A 27,217-nucleotide genomic window follows, 5' to 3' on the forward strand; every position below is an offset into this window, starting at 1 on the left:
GTATATCATTATTCCACTAGTTTTACCCGGCAAATTGGCAGCACTAAATTAGTCTTCAAAGCTGAATTACGTACAAAATTTCTCAATCAGCTAGCTAGCTAGCTAGAGTTGCTGTCAATCATGTCATGGCCCCCCTTCAACAAACAACTCATGTTTTTGCCGACTGCCAATATTGTATAATATATGTAAGTAGCCAAAATAGAAAATGAGAATGAAAACAGTCCTCTATATGTAGAGGACTGTTTCGAACATGATGGAAGTGGGGCCATATTTTGTACGTTTCTATAGTCTCTAGTTTGTGTCATCCTAAGATTTGTCGATGTTTAAAACGTGGATAACATGTGAAAATGCATTATTTTCTTAAAGTAATGATCTGTCAAAATATGACTATCATTAGGGGCTGGCAATTAAGATTGATAGATAGCTGCGTCTCTATATCTCATGCATGCTTACATCTGTATATATATAGATATATATGTCCAATTAGATTAATAATTTATATAAGTTTTAAATGGATAAATTGTGTATAATTATTTTATAAAAAATTAAATTCTTCTATAAAAAAGTATTAAAAAACTTTTTTTTAATATGACCTACTTTTTTAAAAAAAAAAAAAAGTATGTGAAGTTGTATATTTAAGATTTTTACATACTTAGCATTACTCATCCAATTAAAACACGAAACTATACATATACATCCTCGCAAACTTATTTCTACGTACGTTATCCATGATTATTGATGATTGATGGTATATAGCTTTGGAGAAATCCTTCCTGCAGGTGTCTCCTATAACATGCGTTTATCGAAAACCAATGGCCAGTTGCCACATATGTGACACATCAAGATGCGAAGAGACGCGTATTACAGGAAAAACACTCCCTAACCCAAATGAAACCTCTCTCTGCTCTTTGCTCTCTCGAACGAAAACAAAGATGAAAACACTTCCTCTCTCTCGTCTCTCGCTCTCTCGATCCCGAAAACCTTCATAATAGACGAAAACACTCCCTCTCTCTGTGCTCTCTCGCTCGACGGAACCTCACTCTCTCCGAATCTGTGATTTTGAAGTTTATGCTCTGCTCTCTCGCTCCATCTCCGTCACTCTCCTTCCCTCTCATGACCCGTGAATGACCTCGGTGGTAGTGCCGCCACGAAACCTGCAAGAAAGACGGTTAGGTAGTGCCATTTGGATTTGGATTGAAATTTTCTTCTCGTCATAGTAGATTAGGGTTTTATTTTTTAGTATCCCTAATTTTCAGTTGATTACTTTTGTAGGCTTTTTTTACAATCTATTTCCCACAAAACCCTAACCCTCCCTCGACTCCACCCAGGAATGAAGGTAATTTTCTCCACGTTCTGATAAGCAACCCAATTCAGCGTACTAATTTTTATTAGGGTTAGTAGTTCTGGAACATTTACTAGAATTGGAGAAGTCAATATGGTAATAGTAATCTTACCCCAAAAAAGGGAATGGTAAAAACCTTAGCGTATACTCATTTATGCTCCTCACAATTATTATAATTCAACTGCTCCATCTGTTATGATCTTGAATCAATTAGTGTAAGTTTTATGTTAACCAATTAGTTATGCATTTCTTGGAGGTGAGATTGGTTGTTTACAGAATTCTGCCTCTTTAACCATTGATAGTTTTTGCCAAATATGAAAAAATTCTAAAACTGCCTCTTTAACATAGTTCTGCTAAAACTAATTGCCAAATATCAATTATCTTCAAAAGTGTTTACAGAATTATGCCTCTTTAACCTCTGAAACTGCACGTAATGGCTTAAGATTTTTATATCAAATGTGTTCATCCTTTATACAACTATAATTTAAGCTTTTAAGAATTATCAGGAGTGTTGGCTCGGTCTTGATATCTTTAGTTTTTCAGATAATCAATTAATTTCCCATGGTGTATTTTCCAAAATAGGGGCTTTATTCATATTGTTTGTCACTTTATTTGTATATATTTCATGAGAAGTTCTAAATGGTATAAGGCTTCCTTGTAGAATAACTCATATTTCATGGATGTTTTGTTGTGTCTCACCTCCAAACCACTTAAGCTTTGGCCAGGGTTCTAACCCCACAATTATTCATCTAAATATTGCTTTTATTCGGTATTTGCCACCATAATTGATGTGTAAAATGCAGTATAACAAAGGTGCTAATTCTAGTTCAAGTTCTTTGAGTTCAAGATCAAAGATGAAGCTGGGTTGGATATACCACTTTACCACTGTGGGATTCTATCAAAGTTAAGGATTTCTGCCAAAGATACTAGTTTTGGCAGACGGTTTTTCAATTATCCAAAGTATAAGATGGACAAACAATGCGGGTTTTTTCAATGGATTGATTTTGAAATGGAATAAAACAGTTGTTGTAAAATTACATTGGAGTTAGCTCAAAGAAGGAACAACAGGATCAATCAAGCACGTGTAATGGCTGAAGAAGCAAAATTCAAAGCTATGGAAAAGAAGTACAAGGAAACATTACAAGTTCAATTGTTGTCATGGTTTTTGTATTGTTTTGCTTTGTGCTGTAATTTTTGTGATGGTTTGAATGATAGTCATGTATGTCATGGATTATGCAGTTTAAGCGAGTTCATTGAATAGTTTTGAGATCGAATTAAGTTTGCCTTATGCTTTAGATTTTTTAAATGCTATTGAGTACTGACTTCAAAAAGTTTCTTTTTCTGTGTGCCACAAAGCTCAAACAATGCTTTTTCTCATGGGGAAAAATAATAGTAAGACTAGCATAAGGCTGGGAAAAGTTAGATATCTTCACGACAGAGATACGTGAGTTCTAGTTGATCTTCAGGTATCACAGTTAGATAACTTAGATTTCTTTCACTCGAGCATATCTTACAAGAATCAAGATGAGAAAATGTTCCTTAGATTTTCTGTTTTCCGGACATCTGTTGAAAGTAAATGGGAAAACAAACCTCTGTTTGCTCAAACATCCACCAAAAACCAAAACCCCCGACTCCAGAATCTGATTCTCCACTGCGAGACTAAAAAGTCACTCAGGAAACTGTGAATGATTGTGCAGTATTTACAAATTTGAAGAGGCACTTCTCCCACGCCGAGAATGCACAAACAACCTAGCTACTACCTTACCCAACTATCTTCTACTTTTTTAGTCAGTTGAAACTAGACACCGACCTAGTAATGTGAAATCTGCTAACAACCGAAGCTTCCCCTTTCATAAACGTTTATCAAATGCCACTATTATCATTGCTGTTATGAGAATGTTAAGATATAAAATAAATACTACTTGAGAAACATATAAGAGCAATAATATACATTGTACGGTTTACTTTATTTATATATTTTTCTCGTACTTTAGATCCTCAATTTTGTATAAGAACCTTAGAGGTAATTTTTCCGCTAAACCCCTTTGTAAGCTAAGTTCGTGTCTTTTTTTTTTTTTTTGTTTTTTATTATCGTTAGTTTGCATTTTATTTCAGATCTATGAAATGAGAAGATCAGCCATCTTACTCAAAAAACAATTAAGTAGCAACAACGTGAGAGTTACCTTGATGGCAATATACACAGCAACATATACAGTAATTTCAGAAGCATATAAGGAAAACATTGCACTCCCAATACTTACAAAACATTATATAAGGAAACATTGCACTCCCTATACAAATACATATATTCAAAATAGCCAAAAATACAAATACATTAGATGCTCCAAATACATTAAGCTCATAAATTCAACATCTCCAAATTATGATCACAGACTCCATGGAAACAATGCATTTATCGGAACCAGCCATTTCCTGTAATATTAACAAAAAAAAAAAATCAATTAACTTCCCACAATAAGACTATCATCATGAGGTTACACAGAATTGCCAAGCAAACAAAAGAACACCAACCTCATACTTCTTCATCAAGATCCATCCTTTGTGACATGTTGTCATTTACATTTCCAACATCCCTACATGAAAGACAAAATAAGCATAAAATGAAATGAAGTTATTAGATTAGAATACAAACAAAAATTTGAATATCTGTACCATACCCCAATAAAGGACAGCTGTTCTTGGTATGACCCTCAATCTTACAAATGCTACAACACCTTTTCTTCACTGATTGAGTCTCTCTTGGATTTTTTGCTCTCAAAGATTTTGGTCTTCCTTTTGTTAGCACCCGATGAGGATCTTGTATAGTTTGCGAGAAATTTGATATTACTTGTAATTTTAACTCAAGGGGATCGTTACGTGACATGTCTCCGCCTTCTAAATTTTGTTCTTCAATACTATCCATGAGAAGCAACTCCTTGTGTACCTTGTCCAGGGTAAGAGAAGGTGGTCCATTTTAAACCTTGATTGTGACCTAAGTTCTGCATTATCGTAAAACTTTATCATCAAATGGCTTTTTCGCATTATCGGATCTTCTTGTGTTGAAACATGCCCCTTGGGATTTGGTATTTCACGGATAGCTCGACTCTTAGCATTGATGGTCCATCGATCTAGAACATATTGATGTGACAAACTATCTAAATTTGATTTCTTCATGAATACACATAGATTATGCCTACAGAGAATGCCCACAAACTCTAACATATGACATATACATATTGCCTTTGCTGCTTTACAGTCGAAAGTCACATAATAGATACGTTTGTCCTTGCCCTTAGGTGCCACCTCTTACATTTTACTCTCACCATCTTGCTAAACCTTTGTTGCTTTGTATTGTTGGCAATTGAATAGCTCATCTTGAAAGATATTGAAGGATTTCCTTATATACACTTTGACCGCCTCCTTTTCAATTCCGAACATGTTTTTAAAACCGGCCTACTCGACTTCGTTCTCACTTCCTTCTCTTTTTCCTTAAAATAGCGTGCATCTAAGGCTTTTTCGTACTGATGCACAAAGTCACTCACCATCATGCTTGATCGCACATATCCTTGAAGAATTTATTCATGCTCTCACTCCTTTGTGTGGTTGACATCCCGGCACAAAATGTCGTTCTCAAGTAAGTCGGGACCTACTTCTCCCTTCGGTTGTAAAGATTTTAGAGCCAATCATTACCTACTAGATCATACTTCATTAGTATTGAAACCCATTCCTCCTCGAATTCATCAGTTGTTATGGTATTGTGGATACAATGATGGAACTCTTTTTGAAAGTCTAGAAACTTGTGATAGACATGTGCCAAATGTTCTGGAAATTTTGTAAAATATACCACAAGCATAACCGGTGAGTTGTATTTGGGAGTACCTCTGAAATGGCTTTGGCCATTGCTTTGTCATCATCAGTAATAATGGTTAAAGGGGCACGCCAAGCATGGCTTCCTGTCATGTTCTCAGCAACCATATATAGGATTCAGCTATCTCATTCACTAACAACGCACAACCAAACATTATGGTTTGGTGATGATGATTAACTCTTGAGAACGGCACAAATTACATCTTATAAACATTTGTGAGGTACGTCGCATCAAATGTGATGACATCTCTGAAATATTGATATGCAGATCTAGATCTAGCATCTGCCCAAAAACAACTTCTCATACACCCATTCTCATCGACCTGCATTGAGTACACAAACTCAGGTTTTTTACACTGTCGTTCAAGAAAGTATGCATACAACCTTTGTGCATCGAGCTCTTCAAACAATTTTTTTTCTTTTATTTCTCAAATAATTTCGACGTCCTTTCCAATACAACCAATATTAAAATCACCACCTGCTTCTTTGCTTAACACCGACATTATCTTCCTTGTCGGTACACCATACTCATTCAATGTCTGAATGAGGTTTCTTTGCACGGTGTGACTCCTCTATGTCCACGGAGCATACTGGTACTTTTGGTGTGAGTAGCTCGTGATTGTGTTGAGGGTAAAACATGCATACTACCCACCTTTCACCATTTTTTTTTATACACATGGTAGCTTTACACCCAATTTTTGTTTCAGATGGTTCGGGAATTTGTCTTTCTTTTTGTTTGAGACTTTCATGCCTAAATCCTTCCCTCGTACAAACATAGTGTACTCCAATTAATTTTTTGTCTCCTCTCGATAATTGCGTATGGTTGGTCCTTATTGCAAAACATTTTCGTCTTGCATACGCCTTGTAAAATGCTTGGGCATCCTCAACTTCATTCAAATTCCTTCCCAATGAACGGTTCAAAAAGTCCACTACTAGAAGTGGAAATGACATTGACTCCATCTCCATCTCCCATATTCACTCCATCTCCATCACCATCTCCAAATTCACGCCATCTCCCATATTCAATCCATCTCCTAAATTCACATCACATTGATTATCCACAATTTCATCGTCAATAGTTTCATTTTTTAACTTGTGGACAGTTTCTAGTCGTTACCATCTGAACATCATAACTATCCGAACTCCACCCAAAATCCTTCATCCCAACATAAAACAATGTAATCAATATTAAATTAATCCCTAAAAAAATTAGAAAGTATAAACAACTAGTGGTTGAGAGTGTTACTGGAAGTAATTTTGCAACTTATTTTTTTATAATTGGAGCTCTAACATGGATAATCTGATGGTTTCTTGGGATGCATTTTCTGTGTGTGACAAAGTGTATAGAATATATTGTTGCCAATGTAAAAAAATGCAAACCGATAATGCATTTTCTATGTGTGACAAAGTGTATAGGCATAACACAGATTTTTCATTTCATTCTAGATTACAATTGGAAACTAGAGAATAACAAAACACAAACCATATTTTTGACTAGTTTGTCGTTGCGTAGATGGTGATAAATCAAAGTCAAAAACCCTACAACAAATTCACGCAAAACACAGACCATTAGAATTAGGGATTACAAAAAATAGACATTTGCCAAAAAATTAGGAATATGAGAAAATCGAAAGAAATTGGTACCTGAGTGAGGTCCTCCGACGGTGAAGTTGCAATACAAAGTTTCGAGGTCTTAGTTCCAGCTTCTTGATCAAAGTAGAGAGAGGGAATGAGAGAGAGAGAGAGAGAGAGATTCTGAACTTCTTCTTAGGGTTTCTGTGAGATGGATCGAAGGGGAGAGAGGGAAGGAGAGAGAGAGAGATTCTGAAGCTCGGTTTAGGGTTTTCGTGAGGGAGAAGACAGATCGAAGGAGAGATATTCTGAAGCTCGGTTCAGAGAGGGAAGGGGAGTGAGAGTGACGAAGAGCGAGAGAGCACAGAGAGAGCGAGAGTGATTTCGTCGAGCGGGAAGGGAGAGAGAGTGATCCCCTGCTATGCGTGTTACGTGATTTACTGAGGAATTGTATATGTGGCAGCTCGTGATTCGTCTCCGATAAATACTGTTTATAGGTGCCACCTGCCCAAAGAAGCTCTGATAGCTTTGGTCCCGACACCCAAATTACCTGTGTGTAAGTATATATCGTTAATGAGTTCATTTATTTATCAGAGGCAGGCCGTGGAAAATGATTTTTATATAATTATAAGAAAATTGTTTATTTGTAACTAGTTATTTTTTTACTAAAAATAACTATTTTATGTTAAAATTAATCTATTTTTAACGTAAATAATTCGTCATAAATATTTATTTTTCTAATAATGACGCACGAGATATTGACATCCCAAAATTTCATTACTTTAAAAAAGAGCAATACTCGATAATTACCCAATACATTCTTTAATTTCTTCTTGAAGCCCCAAACATAGAATTATTACGATTAGGGGTTTAATCGGTCTGGTTCGGTCTTGTTTTGGATAAATTTTGAAACTAAATCGGTTACATCACTTTTACATTTTCAAGAACTGATACCGCACCGATGACTCTCTCAAACTGGTAGTTTCGATTTTACCAATTCCAGTCTGGTTCGGTCCGATTTCTTCGCATCAATCAAATTCCAATGTGTCATAAAAAAATCTGTTGTAATAATAAAAAAAAAAAAAAAAAAAAAAAAAAAAAACTGCTATAAAAAAAATCTATTGTATAAAAAAAATCTGTATTAAAAAAACAACAAAAAACTACTATAAAAAAGAAAATGAAAATCTGCTGTAAAAAAAAAAAAAAAAAAAAAAAAATCTTCTATAAATAAAAATGCTATAAAAACAGAAAATGAAAATTTGCAATAAAAAATATCTACTATAAAATGAAATTATCTATAAAAAATCTGCAGCTATAAAATAAAACAAGTTCGGAAGTCCATATTACAAATTTGAGATTTACAAGTCCATGTTAAAAGCTAATATATAGCTACCACACAAGTCCAGATTACAAATCTAGATTACAAGCTTGCCACACAAAGTCCAAAATTACAAAATAAAATTAAAAATAAAAAAGCCAACTCAAAGGCCACTATAGAAACTGGAACTGTAAGAACATCTGGCGCAACTTTTAAAAGCACGTGATATCTAATGGAGTTAACCGTCCACCAGGTCAACAAGTCGAATTTTGCATCATCTTTCTTATCATTTTTCAGACAAATACCTCTCCACTTTAGATTTACTCTCCAGAGAGTTTTCTGACTCCAAACGTTTTTTAAATTGAGCAAATTTAAATGACCTCACATCTTTTACCCGACTAGTTGAATTTGTACTACTAGTCTCTCTCTCGCTTGATTAGCTTATGGCTTGAACTTGTGCCCCAACATCACTGCCGTCATTTTTTGCAATAACTATTGTATAAAGTATAAACGAGTCAAGGCATCTTTAACCCGGTCCACCAACATAATAACAATCGAACTATTATCAATATACATTTCTTTGAAACAAAATTGAAGATGTCGCAATTTATATCAAGGATCAAGATCAACCCAACATACAACAGGAGATTCATTTTTCATAACTTCTTCAATACTTCTCAAATTTAGATTTCATATTACATGTCTTTGACCTCAAATTATGCGACCCTTCCACATACTCCCAATTAATTGCATCATGAATTGTGGTTAGCTTTAGGAAAAAAAGAATTGCAAGTGACATAATTGGCTCTCGCGAAACGCAATGTTCCATCATAAAAAGTTTAAGAAACTTTACAAATAACCTACTCTTAGCCTAACCATCATTGGTTGGGAGGCCCTAAACTTGGATGTCACTCCCTTACTCAACTCAGTAATATCATCATCATCTTTACTATTGTCCTTCCCAACACTCTTAACATATCTCAAATCTACATTCTCTAGCCGTTGAAATACTTTTTGGAAACATTCCAGCCCTATCTAACATCATATAGGTGGAGTTTGAACGAGTTGCTACATCTAAGCATATGTGACTCTTACAAGTAATATTCTCACTTTCACAACATTGCTTAAATGTGCTCCATTTTTGTGGAGAAGATTTCACAGACTTCACAACCCCTCTAATTCTTGCAATTGATTGATCTAATTCTTTCAAACACATCCCAAACATCAAGTTCAAGATATGAGCACATATTATTTCATATGTAAGAACTCATGTTCCAAAATTGTATCCTTTTATTCCTTGTCTTTCTTTTAATATATAAAATTGCTCCATTATTTGAATTTGCATTATCAAGTGAATTATAAATATTATGGGTTTTTCCTATTCAATCAAACATATTTCAATTTTCTTATCAAGTGTCTCACCCTTATGATTTTTCCACCTTACAAATATTGATAATTCTCTTATACATTTTTCAATCTTTATCAATAAAATATGTTGTGAGACACATGTAATGAAAATTTTGCATAGATGTCAATGTATCTGTGGTTAGAAAAATTCGTTGTCCCTTAAGAGCACTTTTCAAATTGTCTTTATCTCTCAAATAAAGTCTAAAAACATCTTTTGCAACTGTTATACGTGATGGAATTCCAACCTATCCAAGTTGCACAATAAGCATAAATCTCTTAAATCTCTCCCATTCTACAACTCTAAAAGGCAGCTCATCACAATCAACATTTCTACTAAGGCTTCTCTACAAGCCTCAACACTAAAAGCAATAGGTACAAGCCCCCCACTAGTTTATCCAGGTTTGAGACCTAATACAGATTGGTTTCTATTCACTTTTGTAATTGGAGACTTCTTACATTGTTTTTCTAAGTGCTATAAGATTGATCTTTGTGTCATTTATATTACGATCATAGGCATAATTAGCCTCACAAAAGTTACATGCAACCCTAGGTGTCGACTTATCAACAATTTTTAGTTTTGGCAAAATACACCCCAAACTACAGATTTTTTCTTTACCAGTATTAGCATATGTCTTACTTACATTAAATTTGGGTGAAAGTAGATCATTAGTCGTTGTGATTCCATCGTCCTTTCCGTTGAAAGTTGAACATCACTAGATGTTTCTATTTCATTTAAAAGACTCATTTGTAGCAACAAAACAATTAAACAGATATTAATAGCATTTCAAGGCAACCCTTTCAATTATAGACCCCTAGTAGCCAACTTTGAGTCAAGAAACACATAACTTTTTTTTCTTCATATACCTACATTATCCATACCTCTTTACATGGGACTATAACCTATACACTGATTTTTCCTATCCCTTTTACTTCCAAGTGTGTACTAGATGTGTAATTCTTTATTTGTGAAGAATAAAAATAAAGGGAAAAACACGAGTTATAAGTTATTCAAGTGAGTTAACTTCAAAGCAGAAATACCAAGGCTGGATAGAAATAGCAGAATACCGAGATGACATATACTTGTTCACCAAATTATAAATAAATAATAAATATAAATAAATAAATAAATAAGAAAAAAAAGGGAAAAAAACAAAGAGAGACATTATTCGGTGATTTGAAAGGTTGAAAAGTACATCAAGTGAAAAATATGATTTATTGAGATGTTTAATAAGATTCCTTAGGTATGTACTTGGAAGTTTTTGAATCATTTTCTTCCTCTGTTTTCATGTAGCCTAACCTCAGCCACATTGCAATCTTTTGTTTTGACCAATCTGATCCCAAGCCTATGGAAAGAATGGTTGAATTCTCATTGTTAGTGGTTCTATCATACAATCAATGCTTGCTTATTGCTTGTTCATAATTACTTAAATCTCCATGTCCACTTGTCAACTTCATAGAGAGAGCCCTTACACGAAACACTATTATACCCATGAGTTATGGAGTTGAAACCTTTTGCTTGAGATGTTCACGATGCTGTATGTGTCAAAGTTAGTGGCAAGGGTTATGGCTTGAAGAACACACATACTCTATAAATTACTATAAGTGAATTGATGTTGATGGATTATTAGATTCTTTAGATTGTTTTGATATGTGAGTTTGGAAAGTGTGAATTGATGTCCTGTTTTAGTGATATTCTTTAGTGTCTTTCATTTTTCTTGCATAGAAATTGCTAGGGACTAGTAATAAGCAAGTTGGGGGGTGTGATGAGTATACAAAAGTGTACTCTAAATACTTTATTATTCGACTAGAATGCTAAAATATGAATTGAAATTATAAGAATTAATTTGTATTATTGAACTTAAGTTCTATTTATTTTGAGATATTCCTAAGCCTATTTTTTTCTGTTTAGTTTCAGAGTCCATAAAAGATGAGACTAAAACCCAGTCAAATGAGAGCCAAAGCCTATTAAAAGAAAGATGCAATCCCATTATGTTTATTCTCTCCTGCTGAGTGCCTCCAACAACTTCAGGGTTCAAGACTCATATTTCCATTAATTTGAAGAATGAGCTGGAACAACTATTCAAATGTCTCACGCTTCAAATTCGAAAGGGAGTTGAATGGGCGTCAAAATATGAGGGTCCAAGATTTTTAAATAGATCTAATCATCAGTGAAAATTTAAAAGGAAAAGAATCACTTAGCAGTTGGTTATTTGACTCGGTTAAGATGAGGATAGTTTTCGTAATGAAGTTTTGATTTATGACTCAAGAAAATTACAAGTAAGTATGTAATACTTGATGCAAAGCAATATATATGGTTAAGACATTTTTTCGATGCATCCGAATAGAGTAGAGGTGGGTAGTCATAAAAAGTTTTAAATATTATTTACAAGTGAATAAATTTTCTTTAAGTTTAAATTTTTACGATAAATGATAATTCATATGTATTAGAGATTCTAAACTTGAATCTTGACTCTATAATTCATCTCATTTAATTAAATATTATATTGCTTGGGAGCCACTAATTGAATGAGAGTCTGGCCCACACGTGAATATCTTTCTATTTTCATCAGGCTTAATTAAATTGACCTATTCCCATCAACTTAAGACTTAGGACAAATGGTGATTTAAACGGAAGTTAACCTGCCTCCTTGTCTTAAAAAAAATAGTTTCCCCCTCTTAAAAAACTCATGATAATGATATTATTCTTCAAAAATAAATAACAGAAACCAAAACAAAACAAAACCTTCCCCTATCCTAATAATATTTTTTAAAAATTATATATAATTTTAAAATAACACTTAATCACTCAAAATCTTACCCAAACCTCTCCCCTATAATAATAATAATAATAAAGTTATAAAAATTAATCAGTCTAAAAATAAAATAAAATTAACCCCCTAACCCTAAAAACTTTGAAAAAACTCATAAAGTCTCTTAAAAATCTATTAGAAAATATATACAAATTTTATAATTATAATGCATAATGATCTCATGTTGTGCTCTAAGCTAGCTTCTCCAAATTGGTGAACATTTTTATTTTAATTTATTCACTTTTGCATTATATATATGAAGACATACATTATTATAGGCATAAAATTATTATTATTATATTATTATTATTATTATTATAATATAGATCGCCCCCCCCCCCCCCCCCCAAAAAAAAAAAAATGATAAAACCATAGCTTGATCTCTACCACTTAATCCTCTAGTCATAATTAAAAATTCTCATCAAAGGTAAATTTATATTCATTCATTCACCACCATTTGCGATTAAAATGATTTTTTCACGAAAAAAAATCCATTTCAATAAAAAAATTTCTGTCGTATAAGTGATGTTATTAATACAATAATCCCAGTTTGTAAAAGTTAGGCCAAACAAGTCCCTAATGCATTTTTAGCACTCTTTTTTCAGAGAGAGAGAGAGAGAGAGAGAGAGAGTGAGTGAATGCTTTCTGAGAATGCATGCACGTATTATTTGCGAGCCTGAAATTTGACTTCGATTTTTCATGATATTCTTTTACTTTGCCAAGGTTGACCGATCCACTAAAAAAAACTCGAGTTTTAGTTGTTGAGCCACCCATGCATTATAATTTTCTGGTCCAATATTGTTTCGAAAGAGACAGAACCATAAATAATGATTATCTGTTTTTGGAAAAAAAAAAAAAAACTGAAAAATCTCCGTTGAAAAGTTCATGTCTTTCATGCATGTTTACTTATCCTCTAGTTAAAAGCGAAGACTGAGCTGCATGCACCCGAACTCTCTCTCTCTCTCTCTCTCTCTCTCTCTCTCTCTATATATATATATATATATATATATATATTGTTTGTCATATTTAACACGACGCAATATTTGTCATTGTCACCCACGGCCACCTTCAACAAAATTCAAATCAAACTTGGAAATTGAACTCTCTCTCTCTCTCTTTTAAGTACGGATCGAGTTTGGTGTGATTTTTGATCTAGATGATCCTATGATTCATTCAGAACAACAAATTAAGCCACCTTCTCTTTTCGCCAGTTACTTCTCTTAAATTTACTTGACTCCTAGTATATATTGATTATCAGCATAAAATTAACATCTAGTGGCATCTTGGTTAGGGAGAGCGGACCAAGATCATATAAAACATAAAAATAACTAAAAGGAGTGTTAAAAATAAATAAAGCTTATAATCATTTAATTATGTTCTAAAGATAAATAAATATTTGCAACATTTTGGACGGACCAAGCTCATAACATGAATAATCTCTAACTAACAATCTAAAGTACTATTATATATAATAATAATAGTCAAATGCATTAATATTCATTTGGATAAGGAAAAATCTAATTGCAAGCGATTCTGCGCACTAATACGCGCACTCATTCAATATGATTGGTCAAAAAGTAGATTTTATTAAAAATAGTGCTAATTTAAATTTAAAATATGAATGCAACAACATTAGTATGCAGATTGGTACGCAAACTTGCTTGTATATAACAAAACTCTTTGGATAATTAATGCTACACGGCCGCCCAATTCTTACGGTACTTGGGCTGATCGCTAGTTCACCTTTTTTTTAACATTTTTTAAATATTTTTAAAAAAAAAATACACAATTTCACAATGGTGACAGCTTCTTTAAACATTAGAAAAAAAAAAAAAATAAATTTGGTCAAACCTAGAAGGCAAATTCAAGAGCTAACGAGCATTTTCCTATTTATTTATATATGCTCTTCCGTTTCAAAGATGACTAAGCTCAGGGAGACTTGATCCCCAATATAGATACGACACCCATGCATACTTAGTTAGGACTATTAGATCCGTTCAAGTTTTTATCGATAGGTTGAGGGCCTCAAGTATCAAAGAGAACCGAGGAGAGCATGATTACAACATTATTTATTTCTTATGAGATAGAGATATATGTGAGATTACGAGGCCTACAACATTTATTTTTTACTTTATGTTGTCCGTAGTATCTATACGAGCAAGAGTTTTACGTGATCTTAGTTCAAATTCTAATTCGAGCTTGAGAGTCTCAAGTTTTATTAGCCTCTAGTATATCAAGAAATCATTAAACATTATATTGTCCTCTATTATAATACTTATTATTATCTTTATAAATATTTTGAATAACATTAAGTCTCTCCTGTTTGGATTAGAAATTCATCTCAACTTATTTTATCTCATCATTATAATTTCTTTAAATTCTCGTTCAAAATATAATAAACAATCCAACTTTTTTAAATCTTAAAATAATAATTATAATATTCTAATAATATTTTATTCAACTCATCGAAAATCATTCCAATTCATTTTAACTCATCTCTAAATTCAAATCAAGTATAAATAAGTATTAAATGTTTTAGGCTACACATTAACTCATGCTTTTAAAAAAAAAAATAGACAAATTAAACTCGACGAAAAAGTGAAAAAGAAGAATGTTAATTGATAAAATATTCAAGTGCTTTGCCATGCAAGTAGCTAGGTTTGTTTACAATATTTTATATAACTATATTCTAAATAAGTGATAATTTTATAAAATATCTTATAAAAATAATATCATTTTATAATATTATTAAGTAATATATTGTTCAATATATTATATATATATCATTAGGGTGAGACAACTCTGCCGCCCCATCTTTACAGCTAGGCGGACCGCCTAGCCTTTCTTTTTTTATATATATATATTTTTAATATTTTTAAAAAATAAAAAAATATGTTAATATATTTAAAATTACTTTCTTAATCACTAAATAAAAAGAAAAATCAGATCAAAATTGGAATTGTATTTTCCATATCATTATTCGAATAGGTTTACCCATCAAATTAGACAGCACTAAATTAGTCTTCAAAGCTGAATTACGTACAAAATTTCTCAATCAGCTAGCAAGCTAGCTAGAGTCGCTGTCAATCATCTCATGGCCCCCTTCAACAAACAACTCGTGAACTTTGGCCATATCCGATATGGACCATGTTTATGCCAACTGCCAATATGGAAAACTCTAAAGTCAAGCGAAATTGCGTACCAAAGTGCACCCATGCCAACCGTTTTTGCGTACTGTTTCGAACATGATGGAAGTGGGCCATATTTTGTACGTTTCTATAGGCTCTAGTTTGTGTCATCCTAAGATTTGTCGATGTTTAAAACGTGGATAACATGTGAAAATGCATCATTTTCTCAAGTAATGATCTGTCAAAATAAGACTATCATTAGGGGTTGGCAATTAAGATTGATAGATAGCTGCGTCTCTATATCTCATGCATGCTTACATCTGTATATATATAGATATATAAGTCCAATTAGATTAATAATTTATATAAGTTTTAAATGGATAAATTGTGTATAATTATTTTATAAAAATTTAAATTCTACAATAGAAAAGTATTAAATTTTTTTTTTTAATATGACCTACTTTAAAAAAAAAATGTGAAGTTGTATATATATTTAAGATTTTTACGTACTTAGCATTACTCATCCAATTAAAACACAAAACTATATAAAATATGCATCCTCGCAAACTTGTTTCTACATACGTTATCCATCATTAATCAATCCGAGGGACAATGATGATTGATGGCATATAGCTCTGGTCCCGACACCCAAATTACCTAAGTATATATCGTTAATGAGTTCATTTATTTATCAGAGGCAGGCCGTGGAAAATCAATTTATATATGATTATAAAGAAATTATTTATTTGTAACTAATTATTTTTTATTAAAATTAATTGTAAATAATTTATCATAAATATTTATTTTTCTAGTAATGACGCATGAGATATTGGCATCTCAAAATTTCATTACTTTTTTTAAAAAAGAGCAATACCCGATAATTATCCAATACATTCTTTAATTTCTTCTTGAAGCCCCAAAACGTGGAATTATTACGATTAAGGGTGTAATCGGTTCGGTTCGGTCCTGTTTTGGATAAATTTTAGAATCGAATCGGTATACACTACTTTTGTATTTTCAAGAATTGATATCGTACCGATTACCCTCTTAAACTAGTAGTTTCGATTTTATCAATTCCGGTCTGGTTCGGTCCGATTTCTCCGCTTCAATCAAATGCCAATGTGTCATAAAAAAAATCTGTTATAAATAAAACTGCTATAAAAAAAATCTATTGTATAAAAAAATCTGTATAAAAAAAAATAACTATAAAAAACTACTATAAAAAATAGAAAATGAAAATCTGCTGTAAAAAAAAAATCTGCAATAAAAACAGAAAATGAAAATTTGTAATAAAAAAAAAAATCTACTATAAAATAAAATTAGCTATAAAAAATCTGCAGCTATAAAATAAAACAAGTCCGAAAGTCCATATTACAAATTTGAGATTTACAAGTCCATATTAAAAGCTAATAGCTACCACATAAGTCCTATTTACAAATCCAGATTACAAGCTGCCACATAAAATCCAAATTACAAAATAAAATTAAAAATAAAAAAGTAACAGTCTCCTCTCTCCTCAAGTGTCCACATTATAAAAATAAAAAGACAGTATCAATATTAATTGTTTACACAATAAGAAAAATACAACCACTCCAGGACAAAGAGCTATTCACCAAGCCACTGACTCCAATAGTCCATTCAAACAAATCTTGAAATTATATTAAAATAAATCAAACAGTTAATTCCAATTGAAAGTTATTAATTACATTAAATGAAAAAAACACTTGAGGAAAAAATTGTAAAAAGATGACATGCCTTAATCATCTCTAACCGAAGAAACAAGTTTTGAAGAACTTCCAACTTCTTTCATGAGCTCTACACAAAAGGAAAAAAGAAAGTTAGAATAAGCATAATAACTAAAACAATTTCAAAATATGATATACAATATACCGAGAAAAAAAAAAAAAGGTGAATGAGGCTACATACCTATATCAAAACTTTCAAAATCCTCAACATCATCCATTAAATTGCGAATGCTAATCAAGACAGAAGAAGAATGGAGCCAATTTGTGTACAAATAAAAGCTTCTACCATAAGTGGAGATAAGCTACTGCGGAAAGGATCAAGTACTTAACCTGCTATGCAAAAAGCCGAGTCAGAGGCCACTATAGAGACTAGAACTATAAGAACATCCGACGTAACTTTTAAAAGCACGTGATATCTAATGGAGTTAACCATCCACAAGTCAACAAGTCAAATTTTGCATCATCTTCTTCTCATTTTTCAGACAAATACCTCTCCACTTCAGATTTACTCTCCAAAGAGTTTTCTGACTCCAAACACTTTTTAAATTGAGCGAATTTAAATGACCTCACATCTTTTACCCGACTAGTTGAACTTGTAGTACTAGCTCTCTCTCGCTTAATTGGCTTATGGCTTGAACTTGTGCCCCAACATCACCTCCGTCATTTTTTGTAATAACTATTGTATAAGGTATAAACGAGTCAAGGCATCTTTAACCCAGTCTACCAGCATAATAGCAATTAAACTATTATCAATATACATTTATTCGAAACAAAATTGAAGATGTCATAATTTATATCGAGGATCAAGAATCAACCCAACATATAATAAGAGATTCATTTTTTCATAACTTCCTCAATACTTCTCAAATTTAGATTTCATATTACATGTCATTGACCTCAAATTATGCGACCCTTCCACATACTCCAAATTAATTGCATCATGAATTGTGGTTAACTCCAGGAAAAAAGAATTGCAAGTGACATAATTGGCTCTCGCAAAACGCAATGTTGCATCATCAAAAAGTTTAAAAAATTTTACAAACAACCTACTCTTAGCCTAATTATCATTGGTTGGAGGCCCTAACTTGGATGTCACTCCCTTACTCAACTCAGTAATACCATCATCATCTTCGCTATTATCCTCCCCAACACTCTTAACATATCTCAAATCTACATTCTCTAGACGTTGAAATACTTTTTGGAACTTTTCAGCCATATCTAACATCATATAGGTGGAGTTCAAATGAGTTGCTACATCTAAGCATACATGACTTTTACAAGTAATATCCTCACAATCACAACATTGCTTAAATGTGCTCCATTTTTGTGGAGAAGATTTTACATATTTCATAACCCCTCTAATTCTTGCAATTCATTGATCTAATTCTTTCAACACATCCCGAACAATCAAGTTCAAGATATGAGCACAATATTTCATATATAAGAACTCATGTTCCAAAATTATATCATTTTATTCCTTGTCCTTCTTTTAATATATAAAATTGCCACATTATTTGAACTTGCATTATCGAGTATAATTGTAAATCTTTTAGGTTTTTCCTATTCAATCAAACACATTTCAATTTTCTTACCAAGTGTCTCACCCTTATGATTTTTCCACCTTACAAATATTGATAATTTTTTTGTACATTTTTCAACCTTTATCATTAAAATATGTTATGAGACACATGTAATTAAAATTTTGCATGGATGTGCATGTATATGTGGTTAGACAAATTCATTATCCCTTAAGAGCACTTTTCAAATTGTCTTTCTCTCTCAACTAAAGTCTAAAAAAATCTTTTGCAACTGTTATACGTGATGAAATTCCAACCTATCTAAGTTGCACAACAAGCATAAATATTTTAAATCTCTCCCCATCTACAAATCTAAAAAGCAATTCATCAACAATCAACATTTGTACTAAGACTTCTCTACAAGCCTCAACACTAAAAGCAATAGGTACAAGCCCCCCGCTAGTTTCTCCTAGTTTGAGACCTAATATAGATTGGTTTCTATTCACTTTCGTAATTGGAGACTTCTTATATTGTTTTTCTAAGTGTTGTAACATTGATCTTGTGCCATTTATATTAGGATCACAGGTATAAGTAGCCTCGCAAAAGTTACAGACAGACTTAGGTCTCGACTTATCAACAATTTTTATTTTTGCAAAATACTCCCAAACTACAGATTTTTTCTTACCAGTATCAGCATATGTCTTACTTACATTAAATTTGGGTGAAAGTAGATCATTAGTTGTTGTTGATTCCATCGTCCTTTCCGTTTAAAGTTGAATATCGCTGGATGTTTCTATTTTATTTAAAGGACTCATCTGTAGCAACAAAGCAATTAAAGAGATATTAACTTGTTTGACAGTATTAATTTGTAATTTAGAACTGATAATAGCATTTCAAGTCAACCCTTTCAATTATAGACCCATATTAGCCAACTTTGAGTCAAGAAACACATAACTTTTTTTCTTCATATACCTACATTATCCATACCTCTTTACATTGGACTATAACTTATACACTGATTTTTCCTATCTCTTTTACTTCCAAGTGTTTACTAGATGTGTAATTCTTTTATTTCGCGAAGAATAAAAATAAAGGAGAAAACACTAGTTACAAGTTATTCAAGTGAGTTAACTTTAAGACAGAAATACCAAGGTTGAATAGAAATAGTAGAATACCGAGGTGACATATACTTGTTCACCAAATTATAAATAAAAAATAAATATAAATAATAAATAAGAATAAAAAAGGAAAAACAAAGAGAGGCATTATTCGGTGATTTGAAAGGTTGAAAAGAACATCAAGTTAAAAATGTGATTTATTGAGATGTTTAATAAGATTCCTTAGGTATGTACTTGGAAGTTTTTGAATCATTTTCTTCCTCTCTTTTCATGTAGCCTAACCTAAGCCACATTGCAACCTTTTATTTTGACCGATCTTATCCCAAGCCTATGGAAAGAATGGTTGAATTCTCATTTGTTAGTGTTCCTATCATACGACCAATGCTTGCTTATGCTTGTTCATAATTACTTAAATCTCTATGTGATTGTTTGTACACCACTTGTCAACTCCATAGATAGAGCCCTTACATGAAACTTTGTTATACCCGTGAGTTATGGAGTTGAACATTTTGCTTGAAATGTCAAGATGTTGCATGTGTCAAGTTTAGTGTAAGGGTTATGGCTTGGAGAAGGCACATGCACTCTCCTGCTGAGTTCTATTTATTTTGAGATATTCCTAAGTACATTTTTTTATGTTTGATTTCAGAGTCTATAAAAGATGAGGCTAAATCTCAGTCAAATGAGAGCCAAAGCCCACTAAAGAAATATACAAGCCCATTATGTTTATTCTCTCTTGCCGAGTGCCTCCAACAACTTCACAGGTCAAGACTCATATTTCATTAATTTGAAGAATGAGCTGGAACTACTACTCAAATGTTACACATTTTGAATTTAAAAGGGAGTTGAATGGGCACCAAAATATGATGGTCTAAGATTTGCTAAATAGATCTAATCACCAGCATAAATTTAAAAGGAAAAGAATCACTTAGCAGTTGGTTAATTTGACTCAATTAAGATGAGGATAGTTTTCGGCAGAGAGAGGATAAGATTTGGCTGATCTGCAAAATTCAAAGGAATTTTTGAATTGGGATTATTCCCAATTGTTTCGATGAGCAGGACTTTTCAATGTGTGGAAGACTTTTCAAAGATATATTGATATGTTAATTAGTGTATTTGGATAAAAATATGTTGGTATGTTAATGTATTTGTGAAAACATGTTGGTATATTAATTAGTATATTTGCACAAAATATGTTGGTATGTTAGTACAAGCATTTTATTGATAACAAGATCAAAATGGATACAAAAAGAGGGATGAGATCCCCAACAAACACCCCATGAGTCTCAAATACATAATTTTAAACAAAGGAGAATTTAAACTCAATAAATTGGTTCTCAGAAACCATGCATGGCAATTCTTGATCAATGTAATGAAACTAAAAGTTCTCTCTTAATTTTAGATAATTTAATGTGGGATGTTGCGATGAAGGGTCCTAACGGGTTCCCTAAGGGCCGGTTAATGCAGTATTTAAATATTCATCACATTTATTCTACATTTAATTGCTTTGATTGATGATAGAATATTGTTATAGCCAAGAACTGTTAAAGGAAGATTGAAATGTGAACTTTAGATTATAAAAATCAAATACTCTTCTCACACTTATGATCTCCAGTACGTTTCATTAAAAGAAAAAATAAAAATAAAGATTATCAAATTAACATTACAAGAAAACTGTTTATTTGTGGCTAGCTATTTCTTGCGAAAATGTCTATTTTTTATCAAAATGTGTCTGTTTTCATTGCAAATAGTTATTCTCATCGTAAGTAATCCATCACAAATACTCATTTTTCTTGTGGTGTAAATTTTATTTGATAAAAGATAAAACTCAAATATATTAAGAACACGAAAGTGAAAAAAAAAAAATGAAATCAAAATTCAAGATTTCCATGTAACTTAATTAAGGAGGGCCAAAAGAAACTTTTGGTGCTAGCATTTCCATGATGTTCTTTTCTTTTCAATTTTCATTAAATTTCAAGCTCCTAGATAGGAAGGTTAATTGACTAAAGAACTTGTGATTTTTATTAGCTAATTTTGCACCTTTTGCATATTGTCATCTCCAAATTATCTTTAAGCTCTTTCTCAGTTTTAAGATTCCTAGCTGTGACTCACTTGCTTAAATTCTCATTCAAGTTCATTATAATTACTTGACTACTTGATAATTAAGCTCATTGACGACTTCATTGATATTAATGACTCATATATTCATTGACAAAGCCCTAATTTGATTGATAATCCAATATTATTAATGCTATTGGTTTGTAGGACAGAATGATGAAAACTATATGGGAGATTTAATTGCCTAAACTTTTAGAAATTATTTGGATGGTTTTAAGTTTTGCAATTTTTGTATTTTTTTTTTCTAAAAAATGGGCACATTTGAAGCTCACATAAAAAAAAAAATCTTTTATAAAAAAATTTTATATACAGACACTTTTGCGTACTCCTTGTACACTGTGCTTAATATGATTAACTATATCACTTTTTTGGTATTATAAAATAAATGTTGAGTTCTGCCACATTAGTAAAACATGTAAAAAGTGTGTAAAAATGACTGTATATAATATTTTTTTAATAATAAATTTTACTTTTTCTTAAAAAGAATATACAAAATTTCCACACCCAATGACTGTATTTTACTTTTAGTTACTTATTTGTAGTGTGATCCCAATTAACAGAGCACCGTTCACATGCCGACTCTACAACTACTTTTAAAACTCTGGCCTGCTTTACTCACCTAATTGCTCTCTAAAAAGTTAATTAATATTAGGAGTCTCTCTCCATCTATATTTTACTCTATTGTAATAAGTATTTAATTATGAATATTAATTTTTATTATTTTTTTATTAAATTTCCTTATTTTTTTTATTAAATCTATTAAGTTTTATTTTATCAAAAAATCTTTAAACTTATTACCATTTGATATGAAACTCTCTTATAAATTTAATGAATGATCATATTTTTATCAAAATGTCCTTAAGACTTTTAACCATTTGATGTGTAACAATTTATAGAATTTAATGAAAGATCATGTTTTATCAAAATGCCCTAACGTCTCTTTTTCATGTCCTTTTTATTTAATAGTATACTCATTTTCTTTATTTTTGTTTTAATTTTTTAAAATAAAAAATTAATAATATTTTATTATTATATAAAGAGTAAATAGATAATTCAATATGGATATAGATCAATGCTTATACTTTGCTAAAATTTAGATTTTTTTTTAATCTTGATTTTTATCTTTCTTTAACCTTATATTATTTTTCACAAACAAATAAGCTATTAATTTTTTATTTTTCTTATTTAAATCGTTATATCATGTGTACTCCAAAATTAACGCACTCGGAGCCGTTACTAGTATATCAGAACAGCTGTATTATATCAAGAAATATTCTCTTTCACAACATTAGTCGTTTACATTCTAGCCTTTTTATTTTATTTTATAAACTTCTTAATATAATGTAAGAAATCTTAACAGCCAGCACAAGAGATTTGATACATGCCTTAACGCGTCTTCTATCCCGACGTCATAGATAAACAAATATATAAATATATATATATATATATATATAATATATATTATATTCTTTCTTTAGCTTTTCTTGTTTGATTTTAAATTACTTAAAAGCATTCGTAATGACTTATGCTTCCGCATATTTATCTTCATATTTACATAATATCTCCTTAAATTAATCTATATTAAATTATGCATCTTCAAAATTTTATATTGTTATGAATAATATTTCTTCAAATTTAAAGAAATACTATTCACTCTCTACATATTATTTATTATTTTTTCTCTATCATACCCATCTCAATAGCAGTTCTTAACGCATGAAAATTATTTTTAGCATATGTTAATATTTATTGAAAAAATTGCTCATTTTAATATATGAAATTGATAATATTTTGACATATGAAATTAATTTTTTTAGCACAGGTTAAATAATAACAGTGGGTACTAATTGTAAAATATATAAAAAATAATAATTTTAGGAAAAAAATAAAAATAAAAATTTTTATTATTATTTGGTTCAAATATGCATAATCTAATATAAGAGTTTTTCTTTATATGCAAAATCAATTTTTAGATTCTTAAAAGATGTGATTTTGAAGATGCATATAAAGAAACCAATGCTAGTCTTAGGCTTAGTTTGGAAATACTCCACTGTTATTTATTATTATTATTATTACTTACTTTTCATTACTATTCACTATTATTCAATATTTTATTATTACTTTTCATTACTTTTTGTTATTATTGACTAAATATCTGAGATCACCTCCCTACCTAAATGTAACTTTAATCTACGTTTAAATGTTAAGATGAGTTAAGTTAAGCTGTGAATAATAATATTTTGAGTTTTATTGAGATGATTTAACTTTTTTAAATTGAGATGAATTTAATTTTTTAGATTAAAATATGTGATTTAGGTTGAGATAAGTTTAATTTTTTTTTATAAAAAATTAAAAATAAAAATAATAGATCACATAAATAATTCTTTTGAGATAAATTAAAATGAGTGTAGTTTAGTTCAATAACTAAACACAATGTTAAAAGAGTTTTGATATATATCATATTTAAATAGAATTATAATAACAAATGATAAATAGAATTTTATTATAATATTAATAATATAGAAATGCATTTCTCTTATATTATATATATTTACAAATACTGTGTATCAGATTCTAGAATAGTAGAATTCGTACTCATGACTGAGTTAGTGCTGGCAAGTCGGAAGGGACAGAGAGAAAGAAATGAATAAAAGGGCACGTGGTGGGAAAAAGTAGGGGTGTAAATTGTCCGAAACAAACAGACACTGCCACGTCGTTCTTTTCGGGTGTAGACCCAATTGTTATTTTGCGCACGCGTTTCATATGCGCTTGATGTGTGTAGTATCAAACAGCTATTTCCATCTCGTTCGCACCCCTTTTCACAACTCATTGTACTTGCACTGAAACTCATGTCTCTACCCCCACCCACCCCCTTTTACTTTTCTCTACACTTAACTGATCATCTACCTCCATTATATATAAAGCTCAATCCTTGCATATCTTCCTCATCTCCCTCTAAATTCTATCCTCAATTCCTCTCTCTCTCGTTCGATTCCAATTTAGAAACTAAAGAAAAAAATATGGGTTTTGAAGTCAGCTGCTTTCTGCCTCTGCAATCCATGTCAACCACTTTCTGCATTTTGTTCTTCTCTTTCACCATTCTGTTCTCATTGTTCTCTTTGTTGATCTTCATCTTGCGGCTTATTAAGCCGTGGTGTAACTGTGAGGTTTGCGGGTGTTTTTTGTCGGCCGGTTGGGTTAAGGATTTCGGTAATCTTTGCGATTGGTATACGCATCTTCTTCAGAAGTCACCAACCGGGACTATCCATGTTCATGTGCTCGGTAACACCATCACTGCCAACCCGGAAAATGTCGAACACATGCTCAAGACCAGGTTCGACAACTACCCGAAAGGGAAACCGTTTTCGGTTATTCTTGGCGATCTTCTGGGTCGCGGAATTTTCAACGTTGATGGCGATTCGTGGAGGTTCCAGCGGAAAATGGCGAGCCTGGAACTCGGTAGTGTCTCGGTTCGGTCCTATGGGTTTGAAATTGTCGGCTCTGAGATCCAGTCCAGGCTAATTCCTCTCTTGTCATCCGTGGCTGGCAAAGAAGATGGAATTCTAGACTTGCAAGACGTGTTTCGCAGATTCTCCTTCGACAACATTTGCAGATTATCCTTCGGATTAGACCCAGGTTGTCTCCAACTATCGCTTCCCGTTTCTAATTTTGCTGTTGCCTTCGACCTCGCGTCCAAGTTATCCGCGGAGCGAGCCATGGCGGTCTCGCCCTTGGTCTGGAAGATGAAACGGCTGCTGAATTTGGGCTCAGAAAGGAAGCTAAAGGAAGCCATTAAAGTGTTGAATACACTAGCCGCCGAGATGAAAAATCAACGGCGCCAAATGGGCTTTTCAGACCAGAAAGATCTCCTATCAAGATTCATGGCTTCCGTCGACGACGACCAGTATCTCCGCGACATTGTCATAAGCTTTGTCTTGGCCGGCCGCGACACAGTCGCCTCCGCCTTGACTAGTTTCTTCTATTTGTTGTCGCAGCATCCGGGTGTTGAGACTGCCATTCGGGATGAGGTGGAACGGTTCAATGGCGGGACTGAGTCGGCGGCGTTGAGCTTCGACCAAATGCGCCAAATGCACTACTTGAACGCAGCAATCTACGAGAGCATGAGGCTTTATCCTCCAGTTCAATTCGACTCCAAGTGTTGCCAAGAGGATGATATATTACCGGACGGTACCTTTGTACGGAAAGGCACCAGGGTTACATACCATCCCTATGCAATGGGTCGTATGGAGCAGGTATGGGGTCCGGACTGTCTCGAATTCAAACCAGAGAGGTGGTTAAGGAACGGCGTTTTCAAATCGGAGAACGCTTTCAAATTTCCAGTTTTTCAAGGTGGAGTTAGGGTTTGTTTGGGGAAGGAAATGGCACTTGTGGAGATGAGAAGTGTAGTGCTTGCTCTAGTTCAACGCTTTGATATACGGGTTGCTGGTCTAAACCGGGCACCGAGGTTCGTCCCCGGCCTTACAGCCACCATGAGAGGTGGCCTGCCTGTTCTTGTTCGTGAAAGGGGGGCTTGATTAACCACACCACCATTAGAATTGTTAGATCATGCATATATCTGGTATAAACTATAATATTAGTCCCCAGTTTCCCTAACCAACCCTGGCCATTGCTTAGATAGTACCTGACAATCATGATGTACAAGATGATTGATGTATAGCAGATGGGTATATGCTTCTCTATGATTTTTGTTCAGCAAATGAACTTGCTATACTGCAAATCATGATTTGAGATGACTGCTTTTTATTAATACGGGTGTTAGTATAGGTTAACCCATTACTCATGTTGTGTCCACGTGGTGGAAAAGTTACAAACAGCTAATTAACTCTATCATTAAAATAATTAACTCTCCACCATTAATACTAAATTTCAAGAAATTTAATTAAGCACCACATCTGAAAAATCTTTAAATAAGATCAGATTTACGTACGTTAATTTTAAGAATGTGAAAAATAAAAGTACAAAAAACAAAGGCGCTCATCTCTTTATAATATTTTAGGGAAACCATTTTGATTAGAGCGGCAACTGAGCTCGAGTTTAAAATTTTTATTTATTTTTTGTTCGAGTTCGACTCGGTAAGTTAAATTCTTAACTTGAGTTATAGTCGAGTCGAATTCGAACTTGGCTCAAATTGTCACTACAACATAACTGGTTTTTTGGAAAGAATTTTTTTTTTCCAAAAAATTAGGATTTTGTCCCAAAATACTTATTGGGAGAAAAAAAATATCCCAAGATCGTTCCAAAAATAATGTCCGAAAAG

At 32.3% G+C, this 27,217-nt stretch overlaps 1 protein-coding gene across 1 annotated transcript; it reads left to right on the forward strand.

Annotated features, from left to right (window-relative positions):
• Nucleotides 1-24,837: 24,837 nt before the first annotated feature.
• Nucleotides 24,838-26,756, forward strand: LOC121240209 (cytochrome P450 94C1-like). Its single transcript, XM_041137608.1, has one exon. The coding sequence runs from the start codon at nt 24,960-24,962 to the stop codon at nt 26,472-26,474; it is 1,515 nt and encodes a 504-aa protein (XP_040993542.1). The 5' UTR covers nt 24,838-24,959; the 3' UTR covers nt 26,475-26,756.
• The last annotated feature ends 461 nt before the right edge of the window (nt 26,757-27,217 follow it).

Source organism: Juglans microcarpa x Juglans regia, chromosome 7S, assembly GCF_004785595.1.
Source record: "Juglans microcarpa x Juglans regia isolate MS1-56 chromosome 7S, Jm3101_v1.0, whole genome shotgun sequence".
NCBI classification, from domain to species: Eukaryota; Viridiplantae; Streptophyta; class Magnoliopsida; order Fagales; family Juglandaceae; genus Juglans; species Juglans microcarpa x Juglans regia.